Consider the following 18,217-nt stretch of genomic DNA (forward strand, 5'->3'; position numbering starts at 1 on the left):
AAAAAAAGTATCTGCTCTACTAGTCAGGTTCCTTGTGTCTTGAATTTTAACTTTTGTGAGAATTTTTGGAAGATTTGCAAACCTATACATTTTTGGAAAGGTTATTGTCTGAGAAATCAGAAAATCAATGTTTGCATTTGCCCAGATGTGTATATGGCGGTTATTTGGGAATTTACAAAATGGCAGTCATAAAATGTATGTTCTGTAATATCTCGACCTCTAAATAAGCTGGAACACCGATTTTAACTGCTAAACCTACATTTTCAGTCTCAAGAAAGCCAATGGTGGTAGTTATAAAGCAACAACATTTTTAACATTAGCCCTTAGATGCATAACTGGGTCCAAACTTTATTGCAATATCTTTTTAATAATAAATATATATAATTTATAAATTCACATTCCAGCTGTTCCTAAAAAACTCTTTCTTTTATATCACTAATTCAAATTGTTAATTTACCTCTAATACTTTAAGAAATTGTGGTTTTCTATTGCTACTCCAAGTCTCCATACGTGGATCCAAAATAACCAAACTCTGGCTGATATTTATTGCAGAAATTATTACAAAGACCCCCCCCCCCCAATTTTACCAAGACTAAATACAAAAGTGTACACTACACTTTGTGCACTGTATACTTCAGAGTAGATCTACATACCAAGTAGTTCCCATTGCAAGGATTTTATTTGCAGTGACGTTTCGAGCACATAACATAGGCCTACGTCTACTGACATTGTTTACAGAGATTCTGATATATGTAAAGTATTATCTTTAATTTTACCTCAGAAAATAAGTTATATATTTGCACATTTATGTTTGCTAACTAAGCTGGCTAAGATTAATATAGTGCACGTGTCATTCATGACATTTTTTTTTTTCAGCATTCTGATATTCTCCTGATATTTAATACATAGCACTCTATGAAATGGCTCTTGAGAAGTTCTTTAAGGACAACCTACAACTGAAAGATGTGTGCCTGCTTGCTCTGAGGATAAAGATATGAAGACTGATTCCATGAAGCAAGCAAACAGCACCCTTCTGGAAGCTTTGACCACAGCATTCCAAAAATGGAAGGAACAGAAATCCCAGAAAGTGATGTTCAAAGCCATGATGAGATCGCTAGATTGAGTGGAAGCAATTCTGTTCTTTGTAGCAGCAACTCAGAATGCTGACCTGGAACTCCATCTGCAAGCTGGAGAAGCAGTGAGCAAGCTGTTCTTTGCCATAGACTGCATCAAGTATAAGCGATTCTGGCCAAGACACATCACAGATATGCATAACTTGAAGACCAATCACCTTCGGATATGAGAGGAATTACAACCAGGCAATATATCAATCACAAAATGTTTCATTCCCTTTGTGTCTTTTGGGGCAGATATGCATGTGAACACCTGAACAAGCTGATTAAAACTAGCTCTGGCATCATAGGCATCTCCAATAACACCAATGCCAGACAGATTTTTTCTGGTCACACCAGAACTTTCATGGCTGTCATAAAAGTTCAAGAGTCAGTTTGATATGGAAGCTGATAGAATCACAGAGTATCATGAGCTTGAACCAAATGCAGTCAAAAGGGTGAATGGTACAGTCGACAAGATCAAGGAAGCCATACTCAGCCATGGAAACCCATTTACCACTAAAAGAGATAAGCTATACAATGTGATCACTAATGCCTACATCCCAGATTGGTATGTACCACAGATCTTGAATGTTGACATCACTGAACAGAAGTTGTATCAGGATTATGTCTTAGAGCAGATCAATGGAGATGTCAGCCTCTGGGCCCCTGTGAAGAAAGAACAAGATGTTCCTTTCTGGGAACAAGAAGATTACAGTGAAACTCAGATGGTACTTGCCAGGTCAAGCTAAGACATCAACCAGAAAAAGGCCATAGGAAACCATGAATTTACTCCGACACCAAGGGCACTGTTTGCTCCTGATGGAACAATTCTGCTATGCCACGACAAGTCCAAGTTAATCCATCTACTTGAGAAACTGACACCAGTCACCTTAAGCTCTACCTACCAAGATGCAACAGATACAGAATGTATGGAGCCCACATCTACTGATCAGCCAAGTCGGAAGATAACACTGGTTGATGGCATGGTGCTTGTGCAGAAGCTGAGCAAGAAACCAACGACTGTAGAGACGGTCAAGTTTCAATGACAGACTGATGCAACCAACATGAGATTATGATCAAATCATCCTCGTTTTCAACACATACAGGACAGATACTCTGAAGAGTGGCAGCCAGAGATAAACAAAGACAAGGAAAAGCTTCTATTCAGTATCAAGTCAGAGATGACACATCAAACACATCCCAATGAGCAGGTTCCTCTCCTATGACAAGACGAAGGCTGATCTAACTGACTATTTTGCTGTCAAAACTCTAGTGTACAACAGGAGATCATCCAAGCTGATTATCACATCTGTTTCTGGATACACTAGGAGCAACAAAGGCCTGGTCTTTGAAGTTAATAACCACAAGGAAACAGATACACTGCTAATCCACCAGGCTGTGCTGGCTTCACAACGAAACCCACCTGATGCACAGTTGGTATTTTTCTTCCCATATACGGACGTTTTAGTACTAGTCAAAGAAAACTATGGCGTACTGCTGAAAAAACACATCCATTTCTATGGCCTCTGGTGTTGTGCAAATTGAACCACTGCGGTGAGCTCTAGGTAAAGAAAGAGCAAAGGCTTTGCCAGCCTTCCATGTGTTCACTGGGGTTGACAACATAGGTAGGTTCTCCTGTAATAGGCAAGGCAACCTGGCTGCAGATCTATCTTAAAGCAGATGAAAATGTTGTCAATGTTCTGCAGATGCTTACGGATGAAGCAGAAGTGACCGAAGGAATGCTGTCAACACTGGAGTCCCTCATATCTGCAGCTTACTCACCCAAACGTATCAACATCAAGACAATCCCTGAAATGTGATAGCATCTGTTCTTCAAGCATAGGGCAAAAAGTGATAGGCTCCCTCCAACACTTGGAGCTCTGAAGCAGCACATTTTGTCCAAGCAAGGGTATGGGCACAAGCAGCCATTGCTCTGCAGATTCCACAGCTGGATACCCTGCAAAATGGGTTCTTCAAGTAATTGGATGGCATGCTGAAACCAACAACCACAGAGGTCCTCCCAGCCCCTAAGGCCATCCTTGAGATGGTCCAATGCAAATGTAAATCGGACTTCTTCTGGCAGATGTTCTTGCAGGGCTAAGGATTTAGCCTGTACTGACATGTGTCAGTGAAGCAACCAGTACCAGAACGATAAAATGATGTTGATGATTATGCATAGACTATGATCCAACATGTCATAATGTTTAAGATGGTTACACAAACATCCAAAGTTTACAGTTAAAAGACATCTCAATAAAAATACCTCTAATTTAGTATCTGATTGACTACCTGGGCTGTTAAGTTGTTACGGTGGATTATGTATTTTAATGGGAGGTTACAAAAAAATGAAATGCTAACTTGGACCATTAGATTCCTTGACACTGAAATGGGTTTAGCAGTTAAAATCAGTGTTCCAGCTTATTTAGAGGTCGAGGTATTACAAAATGTACATTTTGTAAATTCCAATATGATTGCCATATACACATCTGAGCAAATGTAAACATTGATTTTTTGATTTCTTAGACAATAACCTTTCCAAAAATGTATAGTTTTGCAAATCTTCAAAAAATTCCCACAAAATTAGATAATGAAACTGACTATACTCAGGATATTTGATTGACAAAATTATACTTCTTAACATATATGATAATGTACTATTCTTTTTTTGGCTCACAGGCAACATCAAGGATATTGTCAAATACAGAAAATGGTGGACTCTCATCAAAAATTGGTCCAGTTTACCCTCACTGAATGAATATTAACATTTTATTGTAAATCTTTAAAATAAAAAAAATAAAGTTTTAAGTGGTTTCACTATAAAAAAATTTGTGATTTACATCATCAATATTCATGCATTTAATAGTAATCAGATCTTTAAATCAGCCTTCAGCTAAATCAGCTGCCACTAAAAAAAAAAAAAAAAAAAAATGCCTTTAATTATTTGTATTTATTTTTAATTTTTGCAAACTGCCTTCATGGGCAGCCAAGTAAATAATACAAAGAACAAAACAAAATAAAAATCTAAATTCTAAATTCTGAATTAAATGAAAATAAACAATCTTTTAACCCTGTTTAAATGCAAAATCATAATGGCTTTAAATTTTCTGTTGTATATTTCAGCATGGTTCATAAACCACAGAAGTCTTTCTTTAATTGAATTAAACTTTTTTTTATGTTTTCAAAATATGTTGCTAAGCAATAAAAAAATAAAAATGAAATATCAACCGTAAGATGGGTGTGAATGCAAAAACTAATAGTTCTCAGTCAACCAACCATCTGGCCATGTCAACAGCCATAGCATGATGTTGCAAATTTATGTATTTAAGGTAAGTGAGAGTTGAAGGCGATTCACATATGTGCAGATGCTGAAATCATTTAGAAAGAGACGATTGTATGTGACCCCCCCCCCCCATCAGATTCCGGAATCATTGAAGTAGAGAAAAATGAATATTTTTTCTAAATTTTTAATATTATACGTCTGAAAGATAGACAGCTCTGACAATACAAATTCTGCTGACATGTATTTTCTTACTTTTAGCTGGACATACAAATACACTAACAGACGACTCCGTTATATAATCAATGTTATATTAATATAAACAATAAACAAAAATCATACACTAAGCACTTCTCTTATAAACAGCTATTTTCTTTTATTTACCCACTACACAATACAATAATTTGCAACACAATAAACTAGAAATGACAACAATATAGGCTACATTACAAACTAAAACAAATATTTATGAAATATTTTCGAAAAAAAACAAAAACACATCTAATGTATGTATATATACTGTCTTATGCAAAATTGTCATCAGATATACGTTGGTGAAACTCAATCATAACTAGAGAAAAGGGTAAGTGAATATAAAAGATATAAAAAAAAATTTACTGAATGTACTATTATTGTATTAACAAGAGAAACTCGTAAAATTCACTTGAAACAAAACTCAGTAAAGATTTCTAGAATCATTACTCATAAACTCTAACATAAACAATGTAACAGCTTCTACAATTTATCTTCATTAATCAACATACTTAAATTTAGATCAGGTTAGCTATTTTACACCATATTCTCAAGAAAACTTCATAAATGATAACGATAAAAAAAAAAAGAAAAAGAAAAAAAAACACTTCTACCATTTCATGAACACACCACATTTTGAATTCTTGTTTGAAAAAAAAAAAAAAAAAAAGAAAAGAAAAAATACCAAAAACCCTATTTTCACATCAGAATTTCACATTTTTAAATTGTAATGATTATGTATCATAAAAAAAAAATAATTCCATAAAATTGACACATTACATATTTTGAATTCTAACAGCTATCATACCAAATATTTTTAAATATTGTACTTGTATTTTATTTCTGTAAATCAATACTGAGCAAGTTTTAAAATATAGAGGAAATATTAATGAAGATATAATTTTGTTTTTTTCCCTTTTCCATCTCTCTCTCTCTTATATATATATATATATATATATATATATATGAGAGAGAGAGAGAGAGAGAGAGAGAGATGGAATATACATACACACACAGGGTAACCCCCCAAAAGAACGGGTCCCAACTCTAAGCCCCCGTTTCTTTTCGTTTTCGAATGAAATGAAACTTTGGTCATAACTAGTTTTTATATTCAAAACATCACATCAAAACACTAGGGTCTTTGGCCTTTTTTTTCTCCGTTCTACAGTATATGTTCTAGATGGCCTCCATTTAGCTTTTGTTTTTTTGGGGTCACCCTGTATGTATATATATATATATATATATATATATATATATATATATATATATATACACACTACATACAATGCTTCAAGGAAACTACATCAATCTCTTAAAAAAACGACCCCCCCCCCAAAAAAAAAACATTTCATATGAAAAAGAAAACCAGTAATTCAATTTAACCCATACAGGCAATCTTCATATGTACAGAAAAGAGATTTGCATGCAGCATTTCTTTTTAGCAATCTACCAGTAACAGTTTTCTAATCTAAATTGCTTAACTTGTGTACTGTAATCCCAGAGTTTTATCTAACCTAAAAAGTAGCTCAATTTTAGAAGATTCAGTTGTAATTATACTTAATAATATACGAATTATACATTTTTGAGTGTACATCCTCGTCAAAAATGACGCCATGGGGACGGTAGATTATGTTTGGGTAGTGTTTGAACCAATAATCATTAATATAAAATAATATTTTAGTTGATGAAGTTAAAAAGAAATGAGAAAGCGTTTCAAACTGGAAAGTCAAAAAAAAAAAAATTAAAAAAGTTTTATTATGAAAATAGAATGAACAATATTCTTCCAAATTTATTTTAGATGGTGAGGGAAGGATGTATTGTTAAACTTTCTTACTTCCCCATAAGAAATGGTTTCACATGGTAGTTTTCTTTGTTTTTGTTTTGTTATATTTTTTGTGATGAGCAGATAAATTATATTTAAATTCCCTTAAATTCACACAAAAGTTGGGTTAATAGCTCAAAAATGTATACATTACTAGTACTCAAAATATAAATGTTCCGAATGTTTAAAAATAAATCTTTATGCATACAATTGTTTCTGCCTATTTTCAAAACTTATTCTATTCTTCATGTTTTTCAGGACTTTTTCAGTGAATTTCTATTTCTCATCAGATTAAACTTAACAAAATATAAGAGCTGTAACATTAAAATTCTTCTATTTATTTTACTTAATTTATCTCTCCTTTCCTAAGCAAACCGGGGGGGGGGGGAAAAACAAAAACAAAACAATTCCTAGTTGCATCCTAATCAAAACTAATGTTACAAGATGATTGAAAACAAGAAAGTGAAATGATTTTATTTTCTTTCATAAGGTGCTTCATTAGTTTTTTAATACCTGCCCCAAAAAACAGCGCACACACACACACACACACATATATATATATATATATATTAGTGATGGGACAATTCCAATATTTTTCCCGATTTTGATACAATTACTGATTCCGTACTAAATTCCTGATTCCGATTCTTTACAAATCTCTAAATATTTAAGTATAGAGTTGTTATTTTCCCTGATTTCCGCAAAAACACACATGTTAAATATGCAGATATTTTCCTAAACGTCAAAATACATTTGGGGAGGATGATCTCCAGATTTTAACTTTACTGGCATTTTAAAATCAATAAATATCTATTATTTTATCATTATTACTAGCAACAGAAAATTTTATTAAAACAAATTCAAATAAAAAGGACAATTAAAAGAATCGTTTTTAGCATCGGAAATTTTTCCGATTCCGATACCTCCAAATCTCCCGATTCCAGAGTAATCATCCCAACACTAATATATATATATATATATATATATATATATATATATATATATATATATATATATATGCACATACAAAAAAAAATTCAATGGTCTTTATAGAGTAGAATACATATAATTTAAAAACTATGTTAAATATGTAACAGTTTTAGCTTTCATATCTGTGATTGAGCACTTTATGATTTCTTTTCAACATATCCTGACGTATTAGAGAGAGAAAATGATATAGATAAAGAGAGAGAAAGTGATATAGAGCGAGAAAGATCAATACAGGAAAACTGTTTCTGTTAAGTCATCTAGTACAGAATCATGTTGGGAAGGATCATTCTCTTCTATAACAGCCAAGTTCAAATATATCATTATCAATTTGATTAAGAGACTAAACTTTTCCATTTGTAACATTTTGATTGAGTTCAAGGCCATTTTGAGCAAAGCCTATTTTTGTAACCTTGAAATATCATAAGATAAAAGCTGTTTTTAATTTCATAAAGTAGGCTTACGAAATCATTGATGTGACTACTGGAGTTGCTAATTGGCACAAAGAAAATTCCATAATACATATACGCTAGCAGGTCACCAGGTGTTGCCAAGTTGTATGCTTAAATATATTTTAATTCATGTGGATTTCTTATCATTATAGAGCCAATACTCTTGATTGTTACATTGTACCTAATATATAGTAGTAATGTCAAAAGTTAAAAAAAAAAAAAAAAAAAAAAAAATGACTTGAGTGTTATCAGACAGAATCGAAATAAAAGCATAACTCCTCAAGCCTTATTTGTTACCATCTGACCTAAATTCATATGCATATAACTTAAAATAATATTCTTAAGATACAACTGTATATTTGCACATGCACAGAAATAACATGTTTAGTCAATTTATACCTACCAAATTCCAATTTTTTCAATTTTGAACTGGGCATTTAAAAAATCCAAACCTTAAATCTAACTAAGTTCATACAAATACAAAAAGAAAACTTGACATGCCTCACGTGCATATATGCACATGAGGGTTGGTCGATTTTTCATTTTTTATCAAAAAAGATAATGCACTGAAAGTTATATATATATATATATATATATATATATATATATATTTCAGAATAAAATTATCTAACAATTAACTGGTATGGAAACCTGTGATTATAGGTCTTACAAAATATTATTGGCAGTAATATTCTATAAGTACTATCCCATCTAAATAAAAATTGCTCGAGATATATATATATATATATATATATATATATATATATATATATATATACATACATACACACTAAATACTGATATCAAAAATTAGATTTGAATCTTCAACATGTTCTTGAGCAGCATGAAACATTTTAAATAAAAATCCTCCATTTTGCCAGATTTGGCCTAAATATTGATGTGAAAGCTAAATTTCAATATTTAAATCAGAAAATCCTACTTTATTTTATGGAAATATAATAAAGAAATAATAAAACTTCGGACCCCAACTGACTTCAATTCGAAAAAACAAAAAAAGGACACATCAGTCGATACCAGTTTTACCTTGACTTTCGCACTCACATCATCTCTATAAACAACAAGAATACATTATTTTAAATATTTACACAACTTTAAGGTTTGGATTATTATTCATTTTGAGTGTGATTTTCACAACATTTCGGTCGATATAACCTCCGACCTTCTTCAGGTGTATCTTGTTGAACTCAGGAATGTTTTTGTCGAACTCAGGAATTTGGACGGAATTTTGAGCGGAACCCTTTATTTACTTCACAGAGGTAGCGTGCTCTTGTTCTGTCAGCCATAATTGGATAGAGGTCCTTAGACGAAACAAAACGCACGTTACCCCTGTGAAGTACATAAAGGGTTCCGCTTGAAATTCTGTCCAAATTCCCGAATTCGACAAGATACACCTAAAGAAGATCGGAGGTTATACGGACCGAAACGTTGTGAAAATCACACTCAAGATGAAAACAGTAGTCCGATGAATAATAACACAAATAACCAATCCTCATCTCAAAAATTCAGAAACGTTTAAATTTAGATTTATATTTTTGTTAAAAAAATAAAAACGAGTTAAATTATTTATTCACAACCAAGATTGATTTTCATGTAGAGTGCATTTTTCTATACTTCTATGATTTTTTTTTTGTGCATTGATATTCATATTAAAAATCCTTTTTTCTATTTATTTAAAAAGAAAATACAACCTTGTTATACATTGGTTGTGGAATTGTATTCATCTGCAAAAGATCTAGCTAATTTTCATATTCTTTTGAACATTAATTTTCACTAATTCCCTATTAGTTTTTTCGGTTTTCTTATGGGATGATAATCTTTAGTTAACTATTACGTGTAATTATATTCATCATGATTTATACTTGCATAATATTTGCATAAAAAGGTTATAGTAAACACAAACCTCTTTCTATATATATTTATGTATGCATATATATATATTTGTTTAAAAAATTTTGCCTACCAAACTCCTGTCAGTTTTGGTCTACAGACATGAAAGTTAATATATAGGGTATTCGAACCCATGTGAAATTTTATATTTAGGTTTTAACTGGGGGAAATCGATGCAAAAGTATGAAAATTAAAGACATGGATTTTCCCAGGTGATGGTCGAACGATGGCATTACGAATATACATACGTAATGTAATAGCTATTGGTTCATGTTTTAATTTTTAGCCTTGCAGCAAATGTGTCTTCATAGCTCAGGCATTAACGTCAAAGGAAAAAGTAAATCATAAGTTAAACATTTTGGTTTTGATTCTCGGTGGTGGCGCACGAGTCATTTAAAAAAAATTTTTTTTTTTAACTTTTTAAATCATTACTATACATTGGGTCCAATATAATAATATAATAAATACAAAATCTGTATTAATCAAAATATCATATTTAAGCGTATTTTACAACCAGGCAATGACGGGCAGTCTGCTAGTATATTTACAAAACTTTTTAATTTTAGAGCAGATTTTCGTAATACAGAGTGCATTTATATATTTACCAAACATTTTAATTCTCAAGTAGATTTTCGCAAATTCATAATTTTATTAAAAATAATAAAAACGAGTTATATTATTTATTTGTGACTAATATTTATATTTATTTACAAAGCTTTAATAAATGGATATTGTGCAGAGATGGTATCACACAATTTGAAATACTTTATATATCATTAAAGAGCATTTTTTAATGTATTAAATTACAATCGTTTTAAAACAATTGTCTTCTTTTCAGAATATTGAATACAAGATAGAAAAAAGCAAATTCGCACAATTTTTTTTTTATTTCAATTCAAGCTAGGCTGACAAGCTGCAGAAACAGCTTGCGATATCAACAAAATGTTTGGTTCAGGAACCATTACTGAATGCACAGCACAATGGTGGTTTAAGAAATTTTATGGCAGTGACGAGAGTAGGCTTGCGGAGTCGGAGGTTTTAGCTGGAGTTGGATTTCTAAGAGTAGTCAGAAGTCAGAGTCGGAATTTTTTATCAGACTCCAACTCCTTAAGTTTAATAAATAAATTTTTTTACATTGTTTTCCTGTTTGGTTTTACCAGTTGCACAATTTAGCAGTTTTTGTATGGTTTTGCTTTTACTTTTGGAAATCTATCATATTTTGTACTGTACTGCAATGCTTCTACTTCATCAAGATATTTCAGTCCATCGGATCCCTACAAATCCTGTCTGGACAGCTGTTATCGTTTTGGTTGTGATGTCAGGCAAGATCAATGAAAATTCTGTCTTGAGTGAGATGACTGGATTACATTGGATAACAATTGGATTGTAATCCAAGTTATCCAGTTCCTGAATCAAATGAAATTTGGCAGTTGGATTAGTCTGGGAATTACGATCTTATCCAAAAAAAATGGGCCTAATTCACTAAGAAACAACGCATGCTACTATAGCCCTTTATAGTTTTTTCCTGTTTTTCCTTTGATCCTCTTTCTATAAAGGCAATATTATCTTTAAAAAAATTTCTTCTCTATATAATACGCTCCCCTCTTCTGATAAGCATTTGGCTTCGAAATGTCATGGCCTAAATAGTGTATTCCCTTTTGAACTGATAGCATAATAAAATTTCATTGTAAATTTATCCCTTTGTTATCTTAACTTATTCTATAAAGCTGGTTGAGTGTATATGTAAATACAGACAATTACTATGTGTGAGTATATTTATCATACAAGTGAATGTTAAACGTAAAAAATAATATACACGAAAAGTATTTATAAAATGCTTACTGAATAGGTGTGGGAGGCTGGTATATGAATCTGTAGAATAGATTTCCACATACGGGCCAAGGAATCGGGAGTCAGAGTTAGATATATCAAAGGAGTCGGAATCTACATCCTAGGGATTCTGGGAGTCAGAGTCAGACTTTTAGCATACGATTCCACAATCCTGGACCAGAGTCTTGAGGATGATGAGCATAGTGGTCGGCCATCGGATGTTAACAACGATCAATTAAGAGTCTTAGTCGAAACCAATCCATACACAACTGTCCGAGGCATTGCTGCTGAATTAGGCGTAACATGATTTCCAACCACTTGAGAGATTGGAAAGACAAAAAAAAATGGGTGCCTCATGAATTGAATGATAGCCAAAAGAAACACTGTTATGAAGTGTCATCTTCCCTTTTTTTACGCAACAAGAATGATCCGTTTCTTGATCGGGTTGTGACTTGCAATGAAAAGTGGGTTTCTTATGACAACCGGCAATGCTCAGCTCAATAGTTAGATGCCAACAAAGTTCCACGATATTTCCCGAAGCCAGAGTTGCACCAAAAAAAGGTCATACCGACTGTTTGGTGGTCTGCGATCAGTCTCATTCATTAGCTTTTTGAATGCAGATGAAAACATTACAACGGGGAAGTATTGTCAACAAATAGATGAAATACATCAGAAACTTTGACAACAACACCCAGCATTAATCAAAAGAAAAGGCCCAATTCTCCTCCATGACAATGCCCAACCACATGTTGCTAAACCACCCTGCAGAAGTTAAACGAATTGGACTACAAAACTGCCTCATCCACCATACTCTCCAGACCTCTCACCTACCAACTACCCTTTACAAGATTTTTACATTACTGGCATAAATATACTTGTTTGTGTTGGCAAAAGTGTGTTGATTTTGACGGTGTTTACTTTGATTGATAAATTTTTTCAGAACCGAGAAATATTCATCTGAATTTCAAAGTTAAAAACCACAAGAACGTTTGTGCGTGCATATAATTTTTCAGTTTCTCATAAGTTATTCAGGGAGCCTGTTATCTTCTATTTATTGCTAGGTATTCTACCTAATATGTGCAAGGCAGAATACATGAATGACATGCTATCACACCAGTCTGCTATAGAACAGGCTGGTGTGTGAGATTGTTAGTTAACATTCCAAGACTTGTTTTATGGAATCCCACTAGAATCTTGATGTGTTGACATTATGTAGTCCACATTTCCAAACAATACAAGAGTATAGACACTGCACATGACTTCAGTTCTCATCTTAGATATTATGTAAACCCCGACCTGTGGAGCCCCAAAAAGTGTAAGAGTCATTGTATAGAAAGCAGTGTTGGTGCAAGAATGTCACACAGTTTAGCACTGTTATCAATTGTCTATTGGATTAGAGAGTGCATTGCCACCCATGAAAGAACTCTGATAAAGTTTTCTTTTTAATTATGCTAATGTTTCACCACTTAGCAAGGCCACTCATATTTGGATGATAAACTAGTACTGTGAAAGGATTGAGGACTTTGAATTCACATAGTTACTCTGCAGATATTTGTTAATATTGGACTTGAAAATGACAATGTTGTAATCTGTATGGTAACAGTCCTATGGTAAAATGCCTGACAGGGATGAGGTCTAAAAATAAATCTCTGTTCATGAAAGTTCTTATTTGAACATGGAAACAAACATGGTGCGTATCAAAGTTTTCTGAGAAATGTTGCTCTACCATGTTGAAAACTTTTGTTAGATTTGAAAAGATTTTGTATAGTGTTACCTAGTGTTTGACACATTTTGTCTGAAGTTATTAAAACAAAAAGAGCATATGCTTTATGCCATGAATATATCTAAAATCATTAGCATTCTGGAACAAACAGACACACCCACCACTAGGTTGAGCTAGTTAAGCACGAGTTTTGTATAGATTTTGCCCATTGCTTCAAGGAGGCTTACACTTTGATAGTTGTCACACCGATTGTGCTCCTTTTTTTTTAGTATAAAGAGATCAAAATCAAGTTTATCTGTTTCTGGAGAACAGTGGTGCCTATCCAACTATCAAACTTTTGTGATGGTCTACTCATTCCCCAGACGGAGAAGCTCAGTAGGGACGCCATCAAAGCCCGTTACTTTATTGACATTCATAATAATCTTGTGAATCTTCCAGGGGATGAGATGATACATTATTTCAGAATTATATCTGGTTTCAAACAATTAAGAGACAATGATCAGATCCTGTGTCTGCTTATTTAAAACTAGTTGTCTTTATCTAGTATTACTAGTCTTTTTACTTTAATAAATTATGTGATAGGATTTCTTTTAGATCCTTAGATAGGAATCAAACTATAACCTTACCCTCTTAGCAGACTAGCATCTTGTGAATTTTCCCACAGCATCAATATTATTACTATACATATAAACATGCCATGGAAACATTGTGCAAGTCAACATTCAATTGAGGGAAATCACTTATGGAGAAGGAGGGTAAACGCTAATTATTTTTTCCAGATTTTGTCACTGTGTCATTGGTGTCAGAAAGAGGATTTAGGACTGTGGAAGGGTTGGCTCTTCTCACTCTCTCTGATATAAGAAAAACCAAAACTGTTGATCAAATTAAATATGAAATATGATAAAAAATCGATCGTTTTTAAGAACACAGACGAATATTTGTTAAATTAACTGACTGAACACCATCATCGAATCGATGACTGTATGATATATGGACATTTTACAAACAATGAAATAGAAGAGAAACTTTATATATATACATATATATATATATAAACTGAATCACAACAGAAGCAATATTTGATGAGTTTTCTCTTAGGTGTCATTACCCAGTGTAATGCTGAATTCTGTGCTGTGAGTTGTAGCTTTAAGAATTGCATCAGCTCTGCTGTATTTTAACATAGCATTGAGCACTATGTAAAAAAAAATTAAACATTTCATTGAATTTTCAAACCATTTTCTATTCTCACTTTAACCTTTATATATATAACATGAAAAATGAACTTCTCAAAATGAGAACAGATCAGATTAAAGAATTTTGCACACATAAAGGTCTTGATATCCCTTTTAGGTAAAGTTTTATCTCTTAAATATTTATTAGTGTTTTCAGTGTTTTCTCTCTTACTCATATATAGATGATAAATCATATATGATAAATATGAAATTATATGATATATAAATGATAAACCATTGATATCGATCTTAATAAACTAATGAGCACAATAGAGATAAATACTCCTGTCCTCAGTTTTGGATAATTTGTACACACACAGTAAGTGTGCACTTTTATGAAAAAAAAAAAAAAAGGCATTAGGCCATTTTTCGATGTAAATATTATTGGCTAATTATTTTACGAAAGAATATCTTGTATAAATAGAGATTTTGTCTGTCTCATGCCTGTCAGTCATAAAACGCCATTATCTTTATGTATATAAAGTGAGGCATGTTTTTATGTACAGAATTTACTCTTACCTAATTAAATGATCCTTATAAATTTTGGAATACAGCTGTTATGCATAAGGGGTCCAAATTTGGACGATATTTAGTTTTAGCTTCATGCAAAAGGGGGGATTCAACTTTCAGGTTTGTTTTCTTTTGTGAAATATAACAAATATAAATATTACAATAAATAAGTATTAGCTATCAATATTTTCTAAATTTCAGTTTCTTTGTGTTTTAGAGGCTTAATATAAGCACGAACTCCATTTGAAAATAGATCCGATTTGCACCGAATTTAATTCATATTCATTAGATACCTATCTAATAAGATTCCTTTAATTTCAATTTCTTATTAAAACTTCTTTGAAACTTACATTTGACACATTATATTCTGTCCGCCTGCCATAATTTTCCAGCCAGTCACAATTTATTTTAAAACGTAATAAATACTCTGCAAAATCCGTTTCATTTCGAAGTATTAAAGATCTTAACTACTTTTAGAAATGAAAAATATTGCACTTATAGTAAATAACAAATTCCCACCAAATAAAACAGAGGCCATGATTAGAAATTAAAACTAAAACCTTCAGATATTCAATACGAGGTTGAGGTTGACCTATTTCGACTTTCTTGTAAATAGAGCTTAAAAGATTACTATAACAAAATAATTTAAGCATTGGCGTGACGTCATAAATTTATCCGTTTTTAAGCATGAATTCAAACACAAGAGATTAAAAAAAATTGAATGAATCTTGTAAACATTATCAATAGCAATGCAACTTGCAACATTGTAAACAAAAATGTGCTGTGCTCCTGCTCGTGCTCCTCTGACCGCATATTATTGCTAGTTTTGATAAAATTAATATTTTGTGACAAATTTACCTGCGTGTATTGAATAATAATAATAATAATAATAATAATAATTATAATAATAATAATAATAATAATAATAATAATATTATTATTATTATTATTGTTATTATTATTATTATTATTATTATTATTATTATTATTAACAACAACAAAAATTAAAAATGAAATCGCCAAAAATAAAACGATTGTTAAAAAAAATCCTATTTTCAAAAATAAACACTTAGGGGAGAAAAAAAAAAAAAAAAAAAAAAAAAAGAATTTATGATCTGAACTGTGTTCAATATTTGAAAGGAAATTTGGAAGCTATCGAAAAGAAATTCATTTGTCAAACTGGCTTTAAAATTCTTAGAAAATTCTCCAAAAATTGAAAGTTCTGAAATTTTTTTTTTAGAGAGATTAAAACATTAAGTAAATATAGGTTTATAAACATTTGGTTTAATAATTTAACCACGTGGGGAGGAAAGGAAATGACATTTATACCATATCCTTTCATAATTCATTGTAATGAAATTCGTTTCTATTTCGGAAGATTTCAAGTATAAATTTCATTTTTACATTTTTTTTTATATATAATATTGAATATCATAAATTGATACTTTTTCCCCAGTCCCATTAGTAATTTTTAGTTCAGGCTTTTATTATTCAACCAGGGTTTTTTTTTATTTTTATTTTTCTACTTAAATATTATGGTGTTTCTTTTTCTTTAACCAAAGGATTTTTTAAATAGGATTTGGAAAGTAAAATCCAATTATTCCGATATAGTTTGGTCGAACAAAATTGTTTAAAAATGATAACTAGTAATTTATTTTTAAATTTTCTATTTATACAATTGGATGTATAAAAATTCCAAAAGATTCATATATGAGAATTTGCTAAGAATTTATTTTAAAGCCGGTTTAAAAGCTTCCAAATTAAAGGTCGAGAAATCATTTTTTTTTTCAACTATTATGAAAAAAATGATTGACTTAAAAAAAAAAAAAAAAAACCCGGAAATGCATTCTGATGGATTTAATTTCATAATTATGTTTTTAAATAGATTTTAATTTTCTTTCTGATTTTATACTATTGTATTTATGATTTCAATAAATAACCGCTAGATAAACATAGCGTAAGTCACATAATGGCGAGAAATAAACACACATTTGCATGATATAAGAGAAAATGACGTGTCCTCATTCTCTTTGGACCGACAAAAAAGGTTCTTTTACTTTGTAAATATAAAATATAAAAAGTAGCATGTCTTCTTTTTTCTCTCATTAGTTGGCCATTTTTGTCTCCTACTCGGAGCTATATCAAGAAACTGAGCATGACAACAGAAAGAACTAGAAATAACGATAGCTAACACGTAAGAACACTTAACAGATATTATTAAAATGACTATAACATAATTTCATAATCGACGATGTGGTTTTCGTCGCTTGAAATGTTTAATTATTCTTCGACTTCCATTCTCTTAGTGTACGTACGTGTGTGCGCATGTGACTAGTCTTTGATACGACAGAGGCACGTGAGAATATTAATGTTTTCTTACGGTTCAAAAAAGGCATGCGCACGAGCGCAAACGTGAACTTACTTTTTTCTCCGCAGTTTAAAGGCTTCAAAATTACTTTTAAATTTCGACTAGATACGATGCAATTGTAAAAATAATTGTCAGCCATCTTTCATCTAATAATAACCTTTACTGCTTGTCACCGGGCACACTCCATGATTATCAAGAAATAAATTAATATATTTTACTTGATGACGTCATAAAGGATGAATGTTTATTGCCAAAAGCTGTGGATGTTTGTTTGAAAGCAGCAGCAGTCACTGCTGCAGTTTTATTAATCAATTTTCAAAGTTTAGAAGTTATATTTAATACCCCAGCCCCTTTCTTCTTCTCACCTTCCGATTTGATGAATAACGTCATTATTTAGGGACGTTATCCCTTCGTGCTATCAAGTTTACATGTGGATAAGCAAACAAGATCCACAGAGTTTTTGAAATATAGACAAATATAATAAATACCGACTCAACGGGTCATGGGTTGGGAAGTAATGCCCGCCTTGCCTTGTATGTACTTATATTGTTAAACTTCAAAATTCTAAAATTTTAAACTGTCGATAAGAAAGTAATTATGGATTTTATTAAAGTTTTAAAAGTTTTGTAAAAGTTAAGTAAAACAAAATAGGTAAAATGGTTATTTTCCTATGATTAAATTAAAAGAATGCGACGACGTCCTATGAAAGTACCGATTGTGACTATGGATTAGCGTCAAAAG

General features: G+C 31.7%; 1 protein-coding gene across 6 annotated transcripts in view; it reads right to left on the reverse strand.

Annotated features, from left to right (window-relative positions):
* Positions 1–18,217, reverse strand: part of LOC145242401 (uncharacterized) — a 513,435-nt gene that overhangs the window by 152,333 nt on the left and 342,885 nt on the right. Inside the window, exon 1 of one of the 6 annotated variants that reach the window (XM_080105431.1) lies at positions 17,531–17,687. The exons of the other annotated variants lie outside the window; for them this stretch is intronic. Within the exon in view, the coding sequence (XP_079961557.1) occupies positions 17,531–17,615 (85 nt within the window). The 5' untranslated portion in view covers positions 17,616–17,687. Of the gene's footprint in view, positions 1–17,530; positions 17,688–18,217 lie in introns of those variants that run through there. 6 annotated transcript variants of the gene reach the window in all.

Source organism: Euprymna scolopes, chromosome 21, assembly GCF_053919585.1.
Source record: "Euprymna scolopes isolate OS-2025 chromosome 21, ASM5391958v1, whole genome shotgun sequence".
NCBI lineage: Eukaryota > Metazoa > Mollusca > Cephalopoda > Sepiida > Sepiolidae > Euprymna > Euprymna scolopes.